The sequence below is a fragment of the Passer montanus genome, unplaced genomic scaffold (genome assembly GCF_014805655.1).
Source record: "Passer montanus isolate IOZ18808 unplaced genomic scaffold, ASM1480565v1 scaffold13, whole genome shotgun sequence".
Taxonomy (NCBI): Eukaryota; Metazoa; Chordata; class Aves; order Passeriformes; family Passeridae; genus Passer; species Passer montanus.
In genome coordinates, this window is record NW_024359832.1 from 1443333 (window position 1) to 1461465 (window position 18133).

At 40.1% G+C, this 18133-nt stretch overlaps 2 protein-coding genes across 4 annotated transcripts in view; one reads left to right on the forward strand and one right to left on the reverse strand.

The window, feature by feature from the left end:
• LOC120497414 overlaps positions 1–3337 on the reverse strand; it is a 41175-nt gene extending 37838 nt beyond the window's left edge. For all 3 annotated transcript variants that reach the window (XM_039698894.1, XM_039698892.1, XM_039698893.1), the window contains exon 1: positions 2935–3337. In XM_039698894.1, the coding sequence (XP_039554828.1) occupies positions 2935–3322 (388 nt within the window). In that variant the 5' untranslated portion in view covers positions 3323–3337. The remainder of the gene's footprint in view (positions 1–2934) is intronic.
• PPAT (phosphoribosyl pyrophosphate amidotransferase) overlaps positions 1–15666 on the forward strand; it is a 42902-nt gene extending 27236 nt beyond the window's left edge. The window contains exons 2-11 of the mRNA XM_039698895.1: positions 5583–5649; positions 6411–6617; positions 7178–7290; positions 7403–7548; positions 8782–8854; positions 10171–10322; positions 11514–11641; positions 11948–12169; positions 12885–13005; positions 14252–15666. Coding sequence (XP_039554829.1) covers positions 5583–5649; positions 6411–6617; positions 7178–7290; positions 7403–7548; positions 8782–8854; positions 10171–10322; positions 11514–11641; positions 11948–12169; positions 12885–13005; positions 14252–14421 — 1399 coding nt within the window. The 3' untranslated portion in view covers positions 14422–15666. The remainder of the gene's footprint in view (positions 1–5582; positions 5650–6410; positions 6618–7177; positions 7291–7402; positions 7549–8781; positions 8855–10170; positions 10323–11513; positions 11642–11947; positions 12170–12884; positions 13006–14251) is intronic.
• Positions 15667–18133: the final 2467 nt, after the last annotated feature.

An 18133-nucleotide genomic window follows, 5' to 3' on the forward strand; every position in this document is an offset into this window, starting at 1 on the left:
TCACGTAGATATTTTTGGTTGTTGATTAGTGCAATAATACACAAACTATACTTGAAGAGAAGTGAATGTTTTGACTTGTATCTTTTTTAATGATTATTTAAGTTACAACTCTGCCTCTGAAATGTGTTTTGGGAGGGCAGAATGAATGTCTCTGCTTACATTTCTGCATGTTCTTATGCTTTTCATGAACAAGCTGGGAACTGGTATGTGCTGCTACCAGGTTTGTCTTGAGACACCCCTCTCAGATTTGATCAAAGGGTAGAATGAACGTCTCTGCTTACATTTCTGCATGTGCTCCCTTTTCATGAACAAGCTGGGAACTGGTATGTGCTGCTACCAGGTTTGTCTTGAGACACCCCTCTCAGATTTGATTAAGATTTTCAGTAAGAATTTCTTTAAGTACACTTTCAAAAGAAAACTGATTCTACCATGTATGAAAAATCCTCAGGGGAACACTTGAAATACCATTCAGTCCTGTAAAAAAAACTAGTCTCTTCCCTTCCTGTTGCTCCCCCTTCCCAGCAATCTCCCAGTAGCTGAGATAATGTAAAGACATGCTTTGCATCTTTACATTAAGCAGGCATAAGAATATTGAGACTGAGGCTAAGCAGAATGGTAAATACATGGTGAATTATTTCAGAACATGCCCTGTTATGCTTTTTAAAAAGACAAATCAGTATAGCAACCAATTTTTTAAAATAAAATGAGATGTTCATGGTGGGCATGTATTATTAGTCACATTTTTGTGCTGATTTTTGTTCTTGCTACCCAAGCCATAAGCCTAGACACCCTTGATTCTTCCAGCCCCCTCAAAATTAGATGTGTGCCTCTTTTGAAAGAAGTGAGAGGGACCATTTTTCTCTCCTCTCCTGTAACACACTGTGGTTGAAAGGGAGAAGCCCTTAAGGGGTCCTGCAGTCACTGCTGGGGCAGGAATGGTGGGGCTGCCTTGGCCTATGCCAGGAATTGCCTTTCCCTCTGTGGCTCTGTCCCTGCAGAGGGACTTGAGAGCATCAGCTGCAGAGCCACTGATGCCAGTTTTGCCTTACAAGCGCTCTTCAAAGTACTGGCCTGGGCAGGCATTGGACTCTGACTGCAGGTGGAATAGGACTAGGCCTGTAGTACAGTGTTAATTGCTTGACTTGCATTCTTAAATAAGAAAGTTGATGATCTCACAGCTGTTCCCTCAGCCCCTTGTGGTGGATGCATGCATGCATTCTGCATAGCTGCAGGACACATTTCTATCTTAGTGTGCTTTGGTTGTGGCTCGGTTGTGGTTGTTGCAAAAATCTTCGCATTTGAATTTTTGCATTAATGTTGCATTATTACAGTTAGCTGCATTTTATTTTTGTTTATCCGTAAAACTTGTTTGCTTTTATTTTTCTGGAGATAGTAACAGAAGTGCTTGTGTAATCAAGAGAGATATTTAATTATGCCAGCTTTAAAACCTGACTGTCCTAGTGCTTCAAAACAAGGCATGTCTCACCCAGGGGTAATTATTTTTATAGATATTGTAGTTTAGGATTCAAAGTTGAAATTAACTTTTGCTGATGTCAATTTTCTAGAGGTCTAAAGCACATGAGAATTAGGTGCAAACTACATCAAAACACAGAGGATAATCTAATGGCAGATCCTCAGATGTAGGACACTATCCTGATTTCATGTAGTCTTCAAAGTGTATCAGCTTGTATTAGCCTCAGTTCTCTAAGTTTAAATTTAAAAATGAATTGCAATTCACAGTGCACAGAACACATTACAGTATTATAAAATTGCCATTTTAATTTGAAGTGATTTTGACAGAGTGGAGGCTTTCTGATAGTGATGACAAATTAAGGTCAAGCTTTTTGTTAAGGTAAACAGTGACAGTGAAAAATGGCAATTTCTTTTCCTCAGATCTGTAAAACAGCATTGTAGAGGGAGATGTTGAATGGTACAAGGACAAACTCAATGTCCAGCTCTTTTTTATGCGTTTGACAATGACTCCTGGCAATAATGTTGAGTTTCTTGTTTTCTTAAAAAATATTCACAAAATTAATATAAATTGCTATGTACCATGGGAACAAATTAAGCTTTTAATTTCTCTTTTTAGTCCTCTTATTTTGGTACTTATAACTATCACTAGGGCTTGTGCTTCAGTGACATTTCGGATGTGACAAGGAGATTTGAGTGATGTCAAACAGCAGATTGACCCTAATGAAATGTTAATCAGAGCTTAAATGCATATGCAGAGAAGGTTGAATAAAACAAGAGATGCAAATAATTTAGTAAAACCCACTTCAAAATAAAGGCAGCTGTATTCACTTGGTCTGCCGCAAAACAGTCTGATAAATACAATAATTTTTACTTTCACTGCTAAACTAGTTTTAATGAGAGATTATTACGCATGTGCTTTTTCAATGTTAAACTGCTTAGACCTTAAGTCATCACACCTAAATATCAAGCTGATATGTATACGAGAAATTAGAACAAAAATCCTAAATTTCACTTGTATCACAACAAATAACGATTTTTACAACACCCTGACAGTTTCAACCTTTTATTTTCTTTTTCACTACGTTTACATCTGAATTGGAGCGCTGCAAATCTTCCAAAGTACTATGAATGACAGGCAAAGAGAAAGAAAGCAGCTTATTTTAGTTCAGCATTTCCACCCCGTGCAGGAGCCTGGACACTAGCAAGTACTCAGCGAGGCTGCAATAGAGGCAGTTAGTGTAATTTTGCTGGAATTACGCTGTATTTACAGACTTCGACACTGGTGGGTGCTAACATTTTATTCCCCTGCGCGAGGCGTGCATCCAGTCACTTCTAACAGCGCTGAGCGCTGCCGGGGCTGAGCAGCCTCCGCTCCAGCGCCAGCAAAGTCAGGCTTCGGTTCTGTTCCCTTTGGGTTTTAAGCAACGAGAGAAAAATAGAAGCAAAAATATTTTTTTTTACCTTGCGTGCTGTCTGTTGTGGGGCTTGTGTTCAGCTGCGTCTCAGTCGCAGAACACCTGCCGCTTTCTTCTGCTGCTAATTGTGTGACAGGCTCATATCGCAATATGGCATCCAGATCATGGAAAAACTTCATGGTTTTAGTGACATCCCCAGAGTTGTGGGCATATTTAACCGTTCTGTATTCGTACTTCAGGTTTTTGTACTTTGCACGGCACTGTTTCCAGTCCCTGCACACTCCCAACTCCTGTAACCTTTTAGCAATGTAGATAAATATTCCTTTATTCCTCAGGGTGCCGTGCAGTTGCTTTCTGATATTTTTTTCTGACCAGACGCTTAACAAGGCTTTAACCTCCTCCTCAGTCCAATGCTTCCCTGCTCCACTCTCCATGTTGAAAGTGACCTGGAAATGATTCACTATTTCTAGCCAAGATTTTGTTTCCTAGGAAACCAGACGGCTGGTTGTCAGTAAGCTCCGCCGAGATGAAAGGATCTAGTTTTACTGGCTCAAGCTGCCTGAGGGGAGTAACTTGAGACGCTGCCAAATAAGCAGGCTCGGCGCTGGAGCCGCGCGAGGGAAGCGGCTCCGCCGGCGGGGAGGGGAGGTCTCGGCCGGGCCGGGGCTGGGCCGAGCCGGGGTTGACCGCTGTGACTCTCCTTCGGGAGTCAGTGGGGGCATCAGGGTGTGAGAAGAGAGGCAAAAAGAGTATGTTTCGTTCCTTTAAAAAAAAAAAAAAATCCCAAACCCAGCAAAACAAAGCAACGTCACACACACCCCCCTTGTGGCCTGGGCTCTGCCGGGAGGCCCGGGCAGCCGCTGCTCCCGAGGGGCCGCGGGACCGAGCCTTCCCCACAAGGGTCGCGTTTAGGGTCGTGCTGCCCTGCATCTTCACATCTCCGTGCGTTCTTTGCCTCTGAACTGCGGGCCGTAGAGACACGTTTAATATATTGGCGATGTTTTAATAAAAGCTGGCATACTTCAAGTCTGGCTTCGCTGGTAACGTGGTGCAAGCATTGTGGTAGTGACACTGAGACCCCATGCCTTTTGTCAGTGCTAAGTGAAAGATGTAATCCAATGCCTTGACCAGGGCCTTCCTTGGGGTGTCTGCTTCTCTCTTCCTAGTGGTTGAGTTACTATTTAAAGAGACCATGACAGTATTAAAATGGAAACTTCCTGTAATATTAACATTGCAAGTATAAGTTGCTGAATGCAGTGCATCAACCCTTAAATCTTACTACCAGTCTTTCTCTTTATAGACAGTAAATAGCTTTAAGAGCATCCTCATCTCAGATTATTTTCTTTGAAGAACTGTGTCACTAACAGGGTACATTTGTTCAGATAGGTGGGAAGTTTGGTTTGTTTTGCTTTCGGTAAGCAAGCGTTCTTCAAAATTTTTGCTTTACATCCAACTGGGACTAGTAATAAATAAAGGGATTTTATGAACTGAAGAAAATTGGTATCTAGCATGTCAGTTGTAGATTAGCATCCATTCTATTGATTTTTGTGCCCAATTCTATTGTTGCTTGTAATAAATAATTCCAGTGACTTCAACTGAGTTAAACCAGTCCAGTGCACAAATAGGATGTTAATCGTCTTTCCCTTTTTAAGAAAAATATCTTTCCCATTCAGACATTATTATGTATGAGAGTGAGCAAGAGCTCACCCATCCACCAATCCTGATGAGTATTACAGGCACAGGCAGGCACATAGCAGCAGTTTTGTTGTATGCCACAGTGCCTTATTTCAGGAAGTCTTTTAAAGGGAGATGGAGCAGCCTGCATTGTTATTCACAAAAAAAAATAAAAATCCAGTCTACAAAGCAGACCTTTTCAATGGATAAGGACTGGATTACAAACTGTGGACAAGTGTACAGTGTTCTGCCTGCCTTGGGCAGAGCAGCATCAGGGCATCTGGGGTACACTCAGGGGACCCAGCAGGGGAAGGGCAGGACAGGGAAAACACATGCATTTCAGCTGAATCACCTCTTCTGCTCAACAAAGCACTACTGCCAGCCCGAGGCTTGTGTACTTAAGAGAAGTACTTCCATTTGCAGTGACACTTGGACTTGTTTTGCCTGAGTTCAGAAGCTGAGATGCCCAGCATTAAGTTTATGTACTCAGATGCTTTCATTGGCGGGTCTGTGTAGCTTTTAGAGGTGTAAATGCTAGCTTGTCTGTGTAAGTGGAAAAATGCAAAAGCATAGGTGGTCAGTGGAAAAGACAATCCATTCCCCTAAGTAACACCATCAGTTTTTAATAACATCTGATAATCTAAAGCAGAAATAGAATGGCATTATAGGACCTAGTACTATCGCTTAGACCATTATGCCTCTAAAAATGGCTTTTCTGATTAAGCAGCTGTTTTTACTTTGTGCCTGTACTGAAATTGAAGTCCATTAAAAGTCTGAGCCAGTACTTATTAGTGGGAAGATTTCCACTGAATTTAGTGGACTTAGGCACAGACCTTATGACTGTCTTGAAATAAAGCATAACACATGCAAGAAATCTGCAATTAACGCAGCAATTACAAGTCTGTAAAATAAAACAACAAATTAAAATTCCATTAAAAATGCATATCCATTGCATTTTTGAAATGTTAAAGTGTTTCGTAATCATGTCAGTGCTTTATGTTAATTTTATTTTGTCCACAGGGGCCAGGAGAGTGCTGGAATTGTGACAAGTGATGGCGAGTCATCCCAGGCATTCAAAGTGCACAAGGTAAAATGCAAATAATACGATGTTTTTGTATTCTTAATTTAGAGCAAAAGTAACATGCTTGATGGGCTGTTTTGATTTTGTCAGTTATCTGTCTTGAGTGTATGCTTAAAACAAACTTGCCAGCTGTTGTCCTGATAGGTGTTTCTGTGCATACAGTGGCAGATACACAGAAGTTACCCAGAGCATGCTAACGATGTCACAAAAACTTTTTACCAAAGTCACCCTGCACCTCAGGTGTTAACTCTGCAGATTTGGAAGAGCATTCATGCTCTTGATCTTAAAAGGGAAAAAAATACTGTTACAGACTATGCACAAGGAGATGGATGAGTAAATCTTACACTAGTGAGACTTGAGGAAGTGGCAATTACTTTACCCAGAGGTAGCAATAAATAGAATCTAAGAGAGAATGGAGGCCCGAGAAGGTCACACACACTTTCTGGGGCTGAGAGAATCACAGGGGTTGTTACAAGGCACATAATGACCACAAAAGTATCTATTTTTAGTCAGGGAATAGATCGTTCCATGAAAATCCTCAGCACAAAAATGTAGATTGCTTTATTTAAAAACAGGACTAAAGGGATGTGATACAGCACTGTGACCTACTCAGCTTCTTTCTTTCCCATATCTTTCAGATTATTTGCCTTTTTCTTAAAGTTCCATTAATACTACTGTATCAGCATTAAGCAGAAGAAGAACTTACAAAGTCACCAGGAAAATAAAACCAACAGAACATTTTTTTTCTTTTTTTTTTCCTCCCAAAGGGAATGGGTCTTATAAACCATGTCTTCAGTGCAGACAGCCTGAAGAAGCTGTACCCTTCAAACCTTGGTATTGGGCACACAAGGTACTCCACCTCAGGAATTTCTGAGCTTCAGAACTGCCAGCCTTTTGTTGTAGAGACTCTTCATGGGAAGATCGCTGTGGCACACAATGGGGAGCTAACAAATGCTGCACGACTCAGAAGGAAGGTTAGTACCTCCTTTGTGGGCTCTGGCATTGTTTCTTTCTGAGTGTGAGGCAGAAGTGAGCAATATGGCTGCTGTGACTTTTGCTTAGTACCAGATTGTTTTGGGTTATGAAAGTGCTCCCTAATCAAAATAAATCGTTTTGGGGGCGAAAAATCCTGTGAAGTGGATTCTGCCTTGACATCTCTTTCTAGATCTGTTATAGGCAATTTCATATTTCTCTTTATATTTTAACTCCCTTCCTAGAGCATGCACAAAGCTAATTAAATCACCCAAACATGAATTTATGCCCTGAATATTGGTGGCATTACTTTTGGTTGCATGTGGAGCAAAGGAATGAGATGAAAAAGGAAAAATGTGGTGTTACTGTAGAAGATTGTCTGACCTCATTTTACATAGTTGGTTTGTTGGAAGAAACTTGGCATTATTATGCTGTGATCACCTGAAGCACTGTAAAACATTTGTTCTTTGCACCAAGGTGCTAAGTTCAAATCTGAGCAGTGTGACGTGAGATATATATTTTTTTTTAATGCTGGTAACACTTTTGGCTTGTGTCTTAAAAGCTTATGCGGCACGGCGTGGGACTGTCAACCAGTTCTGACAGTGAACTGATCACCCAGCTGCTGGCTTTCACACCTCCGCTGGAAAACGACGACACGGCCGACTGGGTGGCAAGGTGAGGAGCACGGGCTTCACACGCAACCCCAGCCACTGCACCTCAATGTGCAGCTGTAAATGCACAGCTGTTCTTGTGGCTCACAGTTATGTTCACCTATGTCTCATTCCAGAATAAAAAACCTAATGAAGGAAACTCCAACGTCATATTCATTGCTAATTATGCATAAAGACATAATCTATGCAGTACGTGATCCGTATGGGAATCGCCCGCTCTGCATTGGTCGCCTTATTCCAGTAGGGGACATGAATGGAAAAGGTAAACTATATATACATATATGTATGAATCTCCATATGCATAGTGTGTGCTTGAAATCACTGATGTAAGTAATTAAAGGTACACTTCCTGAGGTGTAAGTAGGAATATGTGATGCAAAAATCAGTTTTGAAAAATAAAAAAGTTGGTAAGAAAAAAAACCATCTCTAGGAAGTGTGCAAAATTCCATTCCCAGATACAGGGAATCTTAGTGGCCTAATGATAGGCACAATTCAGCATCCAAACTGTAATACAATTCAAATAAATGTCATTGTTTAAACAAGAAAGCAGTGATGAATAGAATCACAAAGAGATTGAGGTTGGAAGGGAGCTCTGAAGGCCGTGGGTCCAAATCCCTGCTCAAGCCAGGCCACTTAAAACCAGTTGCTCAGGACAATGTCTAGAAACAAGTCTGGTTTCTTCCTTTTTTTCTCCTATAGTAAGGTGGGCAAAAAGTGCTGGATCATTTGCAATGTATCTCTCCAAGCAGTTCATTTGCAATGAACTCCAAGCAGCCCAGTCACATGTGGTGACTGGACCATTACACAAGCAGTTTATGGGAAAAATTCCTTGTGTTCCTGTTCAGCCTGCAAATCAACTATTTTCTTCACTTGTTGCAAACTAAAATAATTCAAAGGCAAATCAATAAATTCTTCCATATATTTAGAAAATGTATTAATTTTAACCACAATAAAAATTGCCAAGATTTTTTAAAGAATATAGACATTCCTACCCTGATGATATGTGATACAATTATATCTTTCCTATGGTTGATTCTCAAAACTCTCATTGGAATTCAGTCCAGCATCCATTGTAATCAAAAGCATCTCTGTATCAACCTATTTAGCATAGGACTAAGTAAGGATTTTCTTGTGTTAACAAAAGTAATTATGTCTAGCTAAAGTCACTGAACTAGAATTTGAAAAGTTTGAAATAGTGCAGGGATAACAAAGATAGTTACCTGAAGTGTTTCTCTTCATGAGCTGTGAATACAATGCTGTTACTCCACTTCTGCCTAGAACAGGTTTATGATGTTTATTTTGTGGATGTGGTTGGGATTTTTTTAAATAATGGAAAGGTGGAAACAGTGGAATGCTATACATTTTAATTAGAAATTACTGTAGTCTTAAATTGCACACTTGGAAACCATAGCAAGCCAGATACTGCAGCAAAAATGTGATTTGGGGGGTCATGGTAGCAAAAACGGGGGACTCTAACTGAGATCTTTTACTTCAGGAAAAGATAACACTGAAACAGAAGGATGGGTTGTTTCTTCTGAATCCTGCAGCTTTTTATCTATTGGTGCTGAGTAAGTGGCCTGATTCTTACTTTATCTGAAAACTCTTAGACAGTGATTAAACATTAAATCCCAAGTTGCCAAATATCATAATTATAACAACATGAAGACACAACAGTTATAACAACATGAAGGTTTAGTGTGCTGTGGAGGATGTTTTTGCCAGTCCTGGTTTTTGCCAGTTTATTTTCTCAAACAGATGATTGTAAAAAAAGAATTATGTGTGCAGACAGTAACAGTAAAGACAACTACTATCACAAAGCAAATGCATCTTACTTGTTGCATTATACCTGATTACCCATATAATTTATTCATTTTGCCCTCATTTTCAGCAGCATAGTTGCATTACAAAATAATTCTTCACCTATGGAAAAGTTGTACTGGTAGTTTACAGGCTAGAATAACCTGAGTTGTAGCATATGCTGTTTGATAGCTGGCCTCCTTGTTAGAAAAAAAGTAACTGGTTTCTGAAACTTTGTAATTTCTGTTAAGAAAAGCTCACTATGTAGGACAATCAGCTGAATCCTGTGTGTTTTCAGTAAAGCAATTTTGTCTAAACTTATTGAGTAGCTAGTACTGCTTGCTACTGCTAGTTTCTGACCAGTGAATAAACACAGATTTGCTCACCTCAGATTTGTATCTCCAGAATATTTCAGTATTTTGGGATAGATTTAGATGTTAGAATGGCCACCTGAGGACTAACTAAAGAATACAGAAAAATATTTGATATGGTTAAACACTTAAACATAATATACTTAAACTATTCCATACTTAAATAATTATTCCATACTTCTGCAGATTTAAGAAATAGAAGGTACACTTCTAGTCAGCTTTATGTCATTTGGGGTAGCTATATGTCATCTGTATATGAATACTTCTCTAGATTTGGTTTATGAGGCAGTATTATTTTGGATACCACCTCTGTTCTTGATTATATTTCTTATATTGCACTGTAAGGTTTGTTAGCTTTCATAGAAAAGTTCTCTAGTATTGATGCAGGACTATATTTAAAAAATATATTCAATCTCAATTAAGCCTGTACACTATGTCTCACACATAGGACAAGTACCATAATTCCCTGGTACCAAGTTTAGCATTTTTACTTAGTTTATTGTTTTTGGATATTAATTCAGACTTTAGTTTTAGTAAGGGTCAGTTGTCTTAGCATGTTAATCTTAAAATGCGTCAGGTTAAATCCTAAGATAGAAGCAAGTTGTCATGTTAGGATGTTCAGAAACATTTCTCCCCATCAGTTGACTCTTGTTTGTAATTCAGAATTACCATTCAGCTTGAGGACATTTCTAACTTCTCTGTGTTTCTTCTTCAAGGTACTATCGGGAGGTCCTTCCTGGGGAGATTGTGAAAATATCCAGACATGATGTCCAGACACTGGATGTTGTACGAAGATCTGAAGGAGATCCCTCAGCATTCTGCATCTTTGAATACGTTTATTTTGCAAGACCAGACAGTATTTTTGAAGGTACAAAAATGTTACATACAGAGCTCTTCCCTAAATAGTGTAAGATGTTATCCTGGAGCACAGTGACTCGTGATCGTAGTAGAAAACCACTGAATATAAGCTTACAGAGCACAGCTGGGACAGAATGGGCTAGCAAAGGTTTTGAGATAAAACTCATCAGGAGGAGCATGTAACATTACCCTCCTGTTTCTGGATGTGGGTACAGCCTGATAGGCTGCCTGCATACTTCTGTGGGAGGGGTGAAAAGGACCACAAACATGATTAAGGTAGATGAAATATCTTTTAAAAGTGAAATACTGAAGAAAGGAACTTTATTGGTTCTTAGGAAACATTTTAAAAATTAGACTGGTGAAATAGGATTTAGAAAATAATTTTATTTTGATATTTTTCTTTGCAATAAGTGTCGTTTCAGGAAGATGCTTGTAATTTAACTTGTAAATCTATGCATTATCTAAGTACTTGGCATTGTCATGCTTTTATTATTATTTCAATAAAAGCTCTCAAAATACTAGCCATGATTCTCATATCTGGCAAACAACCTCTTCATTGCTTTCTAGGGACAAGCTATCCATTGATCCAGTACAATTCCCACCCTTATAAAGCCAGCTTCACCCCAAATTCCTTTTCTTTCACAATCACCTTACCCTTCAGTATCCTTACTTCTCATATTCCTTGGTACTGCTACTGTAGCTTTTGCTATGCCTCATCTCATCACAATACTTCCAATTCCTTCCCACGTTGCAAGTTTCTTAGGACCTTAAAAACTTTTGAGTCCCCTTATGTCCTTACTAAATTCAGGGTGGATTTTGCCAACTGATTCAAAGTCAGTAAGTGGACAGAAGCAGGCAGAAGGATTACATAAATTTTGTCTGTTGGAAAAAGCAGTCTAAAAATAGAATGTGTATGTTATGAACAGGCAGGCATAATTTCTGTTTCTTCCTGCAGATAGATTTTGTAACATCCACAGGACGTTTACTTAGTTACCCAATTAGGGCAAATTGGATTTTAGTTCTCCATATAGTGATACAAATGTGAATGTTAGAATGTGACCTTATGCAAGTGATTGCTTATTAGTTCTGCAACTTTTCTGACTGACTTCTATGCCTTCAACTTGACACAGAAATTCATACAGAAAACTGAGAGGAAGTGTGAATCATGCATACCAAGAAAAACACTTCTTTCTATTCTTAGGTCAGATGGTATATTCAGTCCGCAAAAGATGTGGGCAGCAGCTTGCTATTGAAGCACCTGTGGAAGCAGACCTGGTCAGCACTGTTCCAGAGTCTGCAACCCCAGCAGCTCTTGGTTATGCTCAAAAGGTAAATGTTACTTTGTTCTTTTTTTCCCTCCAAGCATTTTTATACACATCTCTTTTTGTAATGGACTATAATGATGTTGGCTGTTAAGAGTTGCATATTGATAAAGATCTATATCTTCAGTATGTAGGCTACTCCTGTTGAGTCCCCTGCCTTATTTTTTCTGTCATTATTCCTCTATATTAAGGTATAAAAACATTTTTTGGTTACTGTGAAGTCATACTAAGTTCTATGGTCACTTTAAAAAACAGTACCTGAGACTAACAAGTCCTTCTATATTAATTCTGTTTAATTGTCTCCTGTTTGCAGTGTGGGCTACCATATGTGGAAGTACTCTGTAAAAATCGATACGTAGGGAGAACATTTATCCAGCCAAATATGAGGTTACGGCAGCTTGGTGTTGCAAAGAAGTTTGGTGTTCTGTCTGATAATTTTAAAGGCAAACGAGTTGTTATCATTGATGATTCAATTGTGAGAGGCAATACCATTTCACCCATAATAAAACTACTGAGAGAATCAGGAGCCAAAGAGGTAAGTTAATTTTAAGTCAGTACAATATAGATGTAAATGGAAGTTGATGGGAGGTTAAAGCACAGGGGTTGACTTCATTTTACTGTGCATTGTTTCTTCATTTAAAAGGGCAAATGTGGAAAAAAACAATGGCTAGTGTGTGTTTAGTGTGAAGATAGGTCAAGAAGGTTCTTTTCTATGAGTGCGACTTTTGGGTGATTGGGGTGACAGGAATAGGTCTCTGCTTACAAAGCACTATCTGGCAAATAAAAAAAGAATTTAATACAAATCAGTTAAGATCAGAAAGTCAAGAGTACAACCATATACTGCTGTAAATATCACATATCTTAAGTCACCGGAGCACCATTTTTTAAATTGATAAAGATATCAAAAAACAGTGTGCAAGTCAGTCACTGGAGCAAAAATGTCCTGTAAAATGTTTGATTTTGTAAGCTGAAACTTGTTTATCAAGAAGTGAACACCACAGAAGAGGAGTAAAATCAGGACGGAACCTTCTAAGAACATTAGGAAATACTGTAAAAAAAAAAGTTCTAAAACTGTCTTACCTTCTCCTGCTGTGTTGGCATCTGATAAAAACGTTATCTTACTTTTAACCCTTCAATTATTTCTGTGCCATGCTCTGTTTTGTTCATTATCACTGTGCAGAATTGAGACTTTGCTATTATCTGCTGACCATCAACTTATATCAGCCTGTTTTGAAACTATTCTTATTCAGGTGCACATCCGTGTAGCTTCACCTCCTATAAAATTTCCTTGTTACATGGGAATAAACATTCCAACTAAAGAAGAACTCATTGCCAACAGACCTGAATTTCGTGATCTTGCAAACTATATAGGTAAATGCTACTTTCTTTTTTTTTCCCTCTTGTAAGAGTTGTCAACTGTGTTGTATAATGTATTTCAAAATAAAGCAGAACATACCAAGGCACCAGACAAAACTAACCAAAGAATAGTAAGGTTGGTAAGCTAGGTTTCTGCAGTGTGAATACTCTATGGATCAAACCAATTCAGCTACATACTTTTTTTTTAACATAGTTAGGGATCTGTATTGGTCAAAACAATAGAAACTATTAGAATAATAGCATTAGCTTAAGTTGCAAATAAAGTATGACAACAAAGCTTTCCAATAATTAAAGCTCCTTCTGAGAAACTTGACAAAAAGAAGCTATTGCAGTCAAAATACCAGGAAGAAAATAAGCAGTGAAAATCTGTCCTATAATGAAAAGTGGATGTAGTTTCACTTGCATGAGATATTCATAAAAATACATTTAGAATTTGTAAACACCCACTGAATTTTCTACAAATTGACATTTATGTAAATAATTTTAACTGCATTATATATTTCACTTTGAAAGAAATTACTTTGAAACCAATCAAAGAATGTTAAAAACCTTCTGAAATTTTGAGTTGTGTTTGCAGCAGAACAAAAGAAAGATTGACAGTTTATGTTCCACTGTAAACTCTGATTTCCTGTGTTAAATACTTACTTTCAGTGTCTAATGCTGTGATGGAATCTTTTTCCCCAAATTATTGTGAAGGTGTATGGAAATATTTCAAGTTTGTACTTGTTTTTAAGTATTATTCACCACATGAGTGTAAAGGATAGAAAACTAATATGAAAAGGCAATCAAACATTCCTACTGCTAGAAAATTTGCATTAATTGCATAATAATTCTTTTTAACATGATGGTCTTCCCCTCCTCCAGGTCCCAGAGAGGCTTGGTAGTCCTTGGTGCTCAGATTTGGGAAGCACTAGCCACACACACATCTATTTCCAGACCTGAACTAAGGTTAACTCTGGGAGACCACAGGGAGCTCAGGGACTCTCAGTACACACTCTGGACTTTGGTTCTGTGTTAGCAGTTATGTGTCACGTACTTGTTCCCAACAGAACCTTCTGTCTAGATATCAGTGAGTCTGCTCCTTGCACAAAGCATTTCAGAAGGGCAAGACATATGACAATCTTAAAATTTTTCAGTCATTCTCTTTCATAGACTATATGATAATATGACTGCATTTCCAAAGAGCATTGCATTTGGTACAATATTGCAGCTTTAACTGATGATCCTTTATTTCCTCTAGGAGCAGACAGTGTTGTCTATCTTTCTGTGGAAGGGTTGGTATCATCTGTGCAAGAAAGCATCAAAGCAAGACAAGACAACAACCCCAAAACCCACAAGTCATTTATTGGAAAGATTGGTCATTGCACAGCGTGTCTCACTGGAGACTATCCTGTTGAGCTAGAATGGTGAACTTTTAGTGGATGGACATCATTCATATGTTGTTGAATGTACCTTTTTCAATGATGCCTTCTTGCTAAATAGCCTTCTTGCATTTAGGGCAAACAGAAGCCTTATGACAGTTAACTAATTACTGTTACTAAAACACATCTTTAAGTAAAGACGTACAGAAAGTCCAATATGCTGATGAAAACAATGTAAGTAGATTAAAATATAAAATCATATAGTTTTGATGCACATTTGTGCCTTCTATTTTCTCACAAAATGCTATAAAAGCCAAAGGTTTTTTAATTATGTAGAAGTCCCAAAGTTTGTTGTTTGGTCTTTCCCTAAAAGCTCCCCCATTAGACTTGTTCACAAAGCACAAATTGTGTGATGATGTAATTTCAAATTATCAAAGTCTTAGTGCAAAATCTGAAGTTTGCTTTTCTCCTTAAGAAAAATACCAGATTCTGAAGACTGAAATTGCTTCCTCAGCAGTTGTTGCTTAGGCTTTTTAAGAATAGAAGTATGGAACGTCTGCATAAAGCCTTTTTTAGTTGAGGCCTTTGTAACAGATCCTATGCATATGATGTCTAACATGATTTTTTAAAATGAAGACTCAGGGAAATGCTCAGCCAAAAAGCTCTCTAGTTTTGTAACTTTAAAATTCTGTTTCAAAGTCATGTAATTACATTATCTTTGTGTGCTTCTCTCAATTGCCAATATAGTGTGGAAGAACTAAAAATACTTGGCATTGCCATTCTTTTTTTCTCTTTTAAGCCTTGTTTTCTCTGGGATAAGCCTGACAATTTCTGAAGTGTACTTTTCATTTGTCAATATCTAAAGTAAGCTAAAAAAATCCAAACTTTCCATACTTAACAGCAAAAGTGATGTATCAAATGAAGATCCTGAGTTATTTTGGTTATAGTCTTATTTTACTACATTACTGCTGTTAGAATAAATGTAATGTTTAAAAAAATGCAAGTGTTCTGAAGAACCATTAGCTGTTGAATGCGTTGTGTTCAGCTGGCCACAATTACAGTTACTGGTATACAGGAAGATCACTTGGACAATGAACCACTAGCTGGAAATGGAAAAGCACCTTTTCATAACTATTGTAAATTTCCGCACAATTTTAAAAATAGTTTGTATACCTCAGTCTTTCTCACCGAATACCAGCTACTTAATTTTAGATTTTCTATTGAATATTGTGTATTTTGGCCTTATAATTGTTTGTGACACTGTTAAAAAATAAATAGAAAAGTTTAAAAGCTTCTTCCTTCCCCATCATTTTCCATATAGTGGAGAATTACAAGATTGCTGATTTAATTCAAAGGGGAGTTCAATGTGGGATTTGTAGAAATTGTGCCTCATTGACAATCACAACACAAAAGTCCTAGTTTGAAAAAGCGTGTAAATACACATGCTTTAATGAAGTCAGGACTGTGACTTGTGCAGTGGAATCAGAACCCACTTGCAGCCAAACCTGTGGGAGAACCTCCATGTGATGAGCATGGGGCTTTATCAGCGCCCAGATCTGCATATTGGGGGATGTATGTGGATCTCTTCTAATTAGCAAGTCTGGTTTGTTAAAAGAACCGTAACAGTCCATCTGGACAGTAAATTGAACAAAACCAGAGCAGGGTGGACAGTGACCACCCCCTTTTCCAGGGGGAAGTATGAAAAAAAACCAGAAAAAAACTGTTGTGAACATTTTTCACTGTTCTTCTTTCCCACAATTGAAAGAAAATAACTTCCAGGTTAACCAGGAAGAAGTATGAAAAAAACCCAGAAAAAAATGTTGTGAACATTTTTCACTGTTCTTCTTTCCCACAATTGAAAGAAAATAATTTTTAGAAGGGCTAAGTTAAGCTCTTAGATTACGAAAACATCAAATACAAATAAAAAAGGAGCCCTTTATATGTGAGATAAATATTTAGATGCACAGTGTAACCAGTCTGTCTGAAATAGTCCAGAGGACTGGAAATGAAACTTGTGCAAATTCTCTTTTAATGTGCTTTCAACAAAATGCTATTTTTGAAGTCTCCTGCTAATTGCTTTGTCACTTTATGTGATAAAGCAATTGTGAATGAAATTGCTTTCACTGTGATTATCACATACATCCAACACACACACCAGTGAGTGTGCTGAAGAAGGAAACTCTGGCTTTAGGTGTCGCTATTTGCATTAATATTTTACTGTGAAACCGTTTCTGCTGTATTACCAACGTGCAACTGTGCCAAACTATCACTTAGGGGATGTGACAAACAGCAGAAAGCTGATGTCTGACTTCTCCCATGCAAACATTAAAATGGCTGGGAACTTGTCTTCTCGTTCTCTCCCTGAGGCATCACCGGCACCAGGCGCAGAGGCTTATTTAATAAGGACACCTTGGATGCGCCTCGGAGCCGAAGCAAATCCTTTGCTGTGAGGGCGGTGAGGCGCTGGCACAGGCTGCCCAAAGGCGTGGATGCTCCGTCCCTGGGAAGGGCTCAGAGCCAGGCTGGATGGGCCACTGAGCACCCTGGGCTAGTGAAAGGTGTCCCTGCTCACAGCAGGGTGTTGGAATTAGAGGATTTTTAAGGTCCCTTCCAGTCCTTACTATTCCACGGTTCTGTGACTTTGTGTCATTAAGTCACGCAGGCGGTCCTCAGGCAGTACCGGTGCCCCCTTCCCCGAGCGCGGCTCCCGCTACCCTCACCCTCACTGCCCGCTGGCGGCCTGAGCCGCACCCGGGGCGGAGCCCGGCCCCGCCGGGAGCAGGGCACGGGCTGGCTGCAGGGCCCGCTCCAGAGCACAGGCCAGGGCTCCCAGGGTCCCCCCGCTCCAGCAGCGGGAAGGGCGGAGCTCCCGCCCCGCAGCCCGGACGTGACACCCCCGCCCGGCCGGGCCCGTACCACCTTCTGGGCCGGAGGGGGACGGGCACACGGGGACCGAGACGGGTGAACTGTGAGCGTGAGCGGGGAATCCTGCCCTTCGCCCGAGCCATCTGCATTCGTTTTTAGCCCCTTTCCCCTGTCTGCCGGGGACAGCGGGGAAGGCTTTGGCGCACTCGCTGTTCCTCTCCCTCTCTCCCTCCCTCCCTCAGGAAGCAATGGCGCATGGCTCTGGCGGAGCAGGCAGTGCTTGTGGGTACCCAGACGGCGCGGCGGCCGCTGGCCAATGAGAGCGCGGCATTACCGAGCCCCGCCAATCGGAGACGCCGCCGCTGGGGGGCTGGGGCGGGGCCAGGAGGGCACCGGGAAGTGCCGCGCGCGGGGATCCCCAGGAGCGCCGGGAGGTGCACGTCCGTCCGCCCGCGTCCCGTGTCCGTCTGTCCCGTGTGGAAATGGGGTAACCCGAAAGAGGAGAGCGGGGGCCGTAGTCTGGATTCGTTCGGTCATCGGTCCGGCTTTGGCGGGAGGGCTGGCGGGGCAGAAACGGGCACAAGCACGAGCAGAGCCTCAGAAGTTCACGTGTTGGGGGTTTCTGCTTGTGAAGGAAGGATTCGTATTTCACAATTCCATTGAAAGAGTTACTAATTAATTATGCTGTGTTAATGAAGTTATTAATTCGGTGACGCCCAGCTTTAAAAATAAAAATTGTAACGGTGAGGAACAAACTACCTCAGTACGAGTCAGGAATCCGGCTTTGCACCCTTTGCAGTGTGAGGCGTGGTAGAGCTGTGCATTCTCTGTAACGGATCTTATTTTCCCCTCCTTTCCGGCGGTGCTTCGCGTGCCTTTGCGGTCGGGCTGGAGTG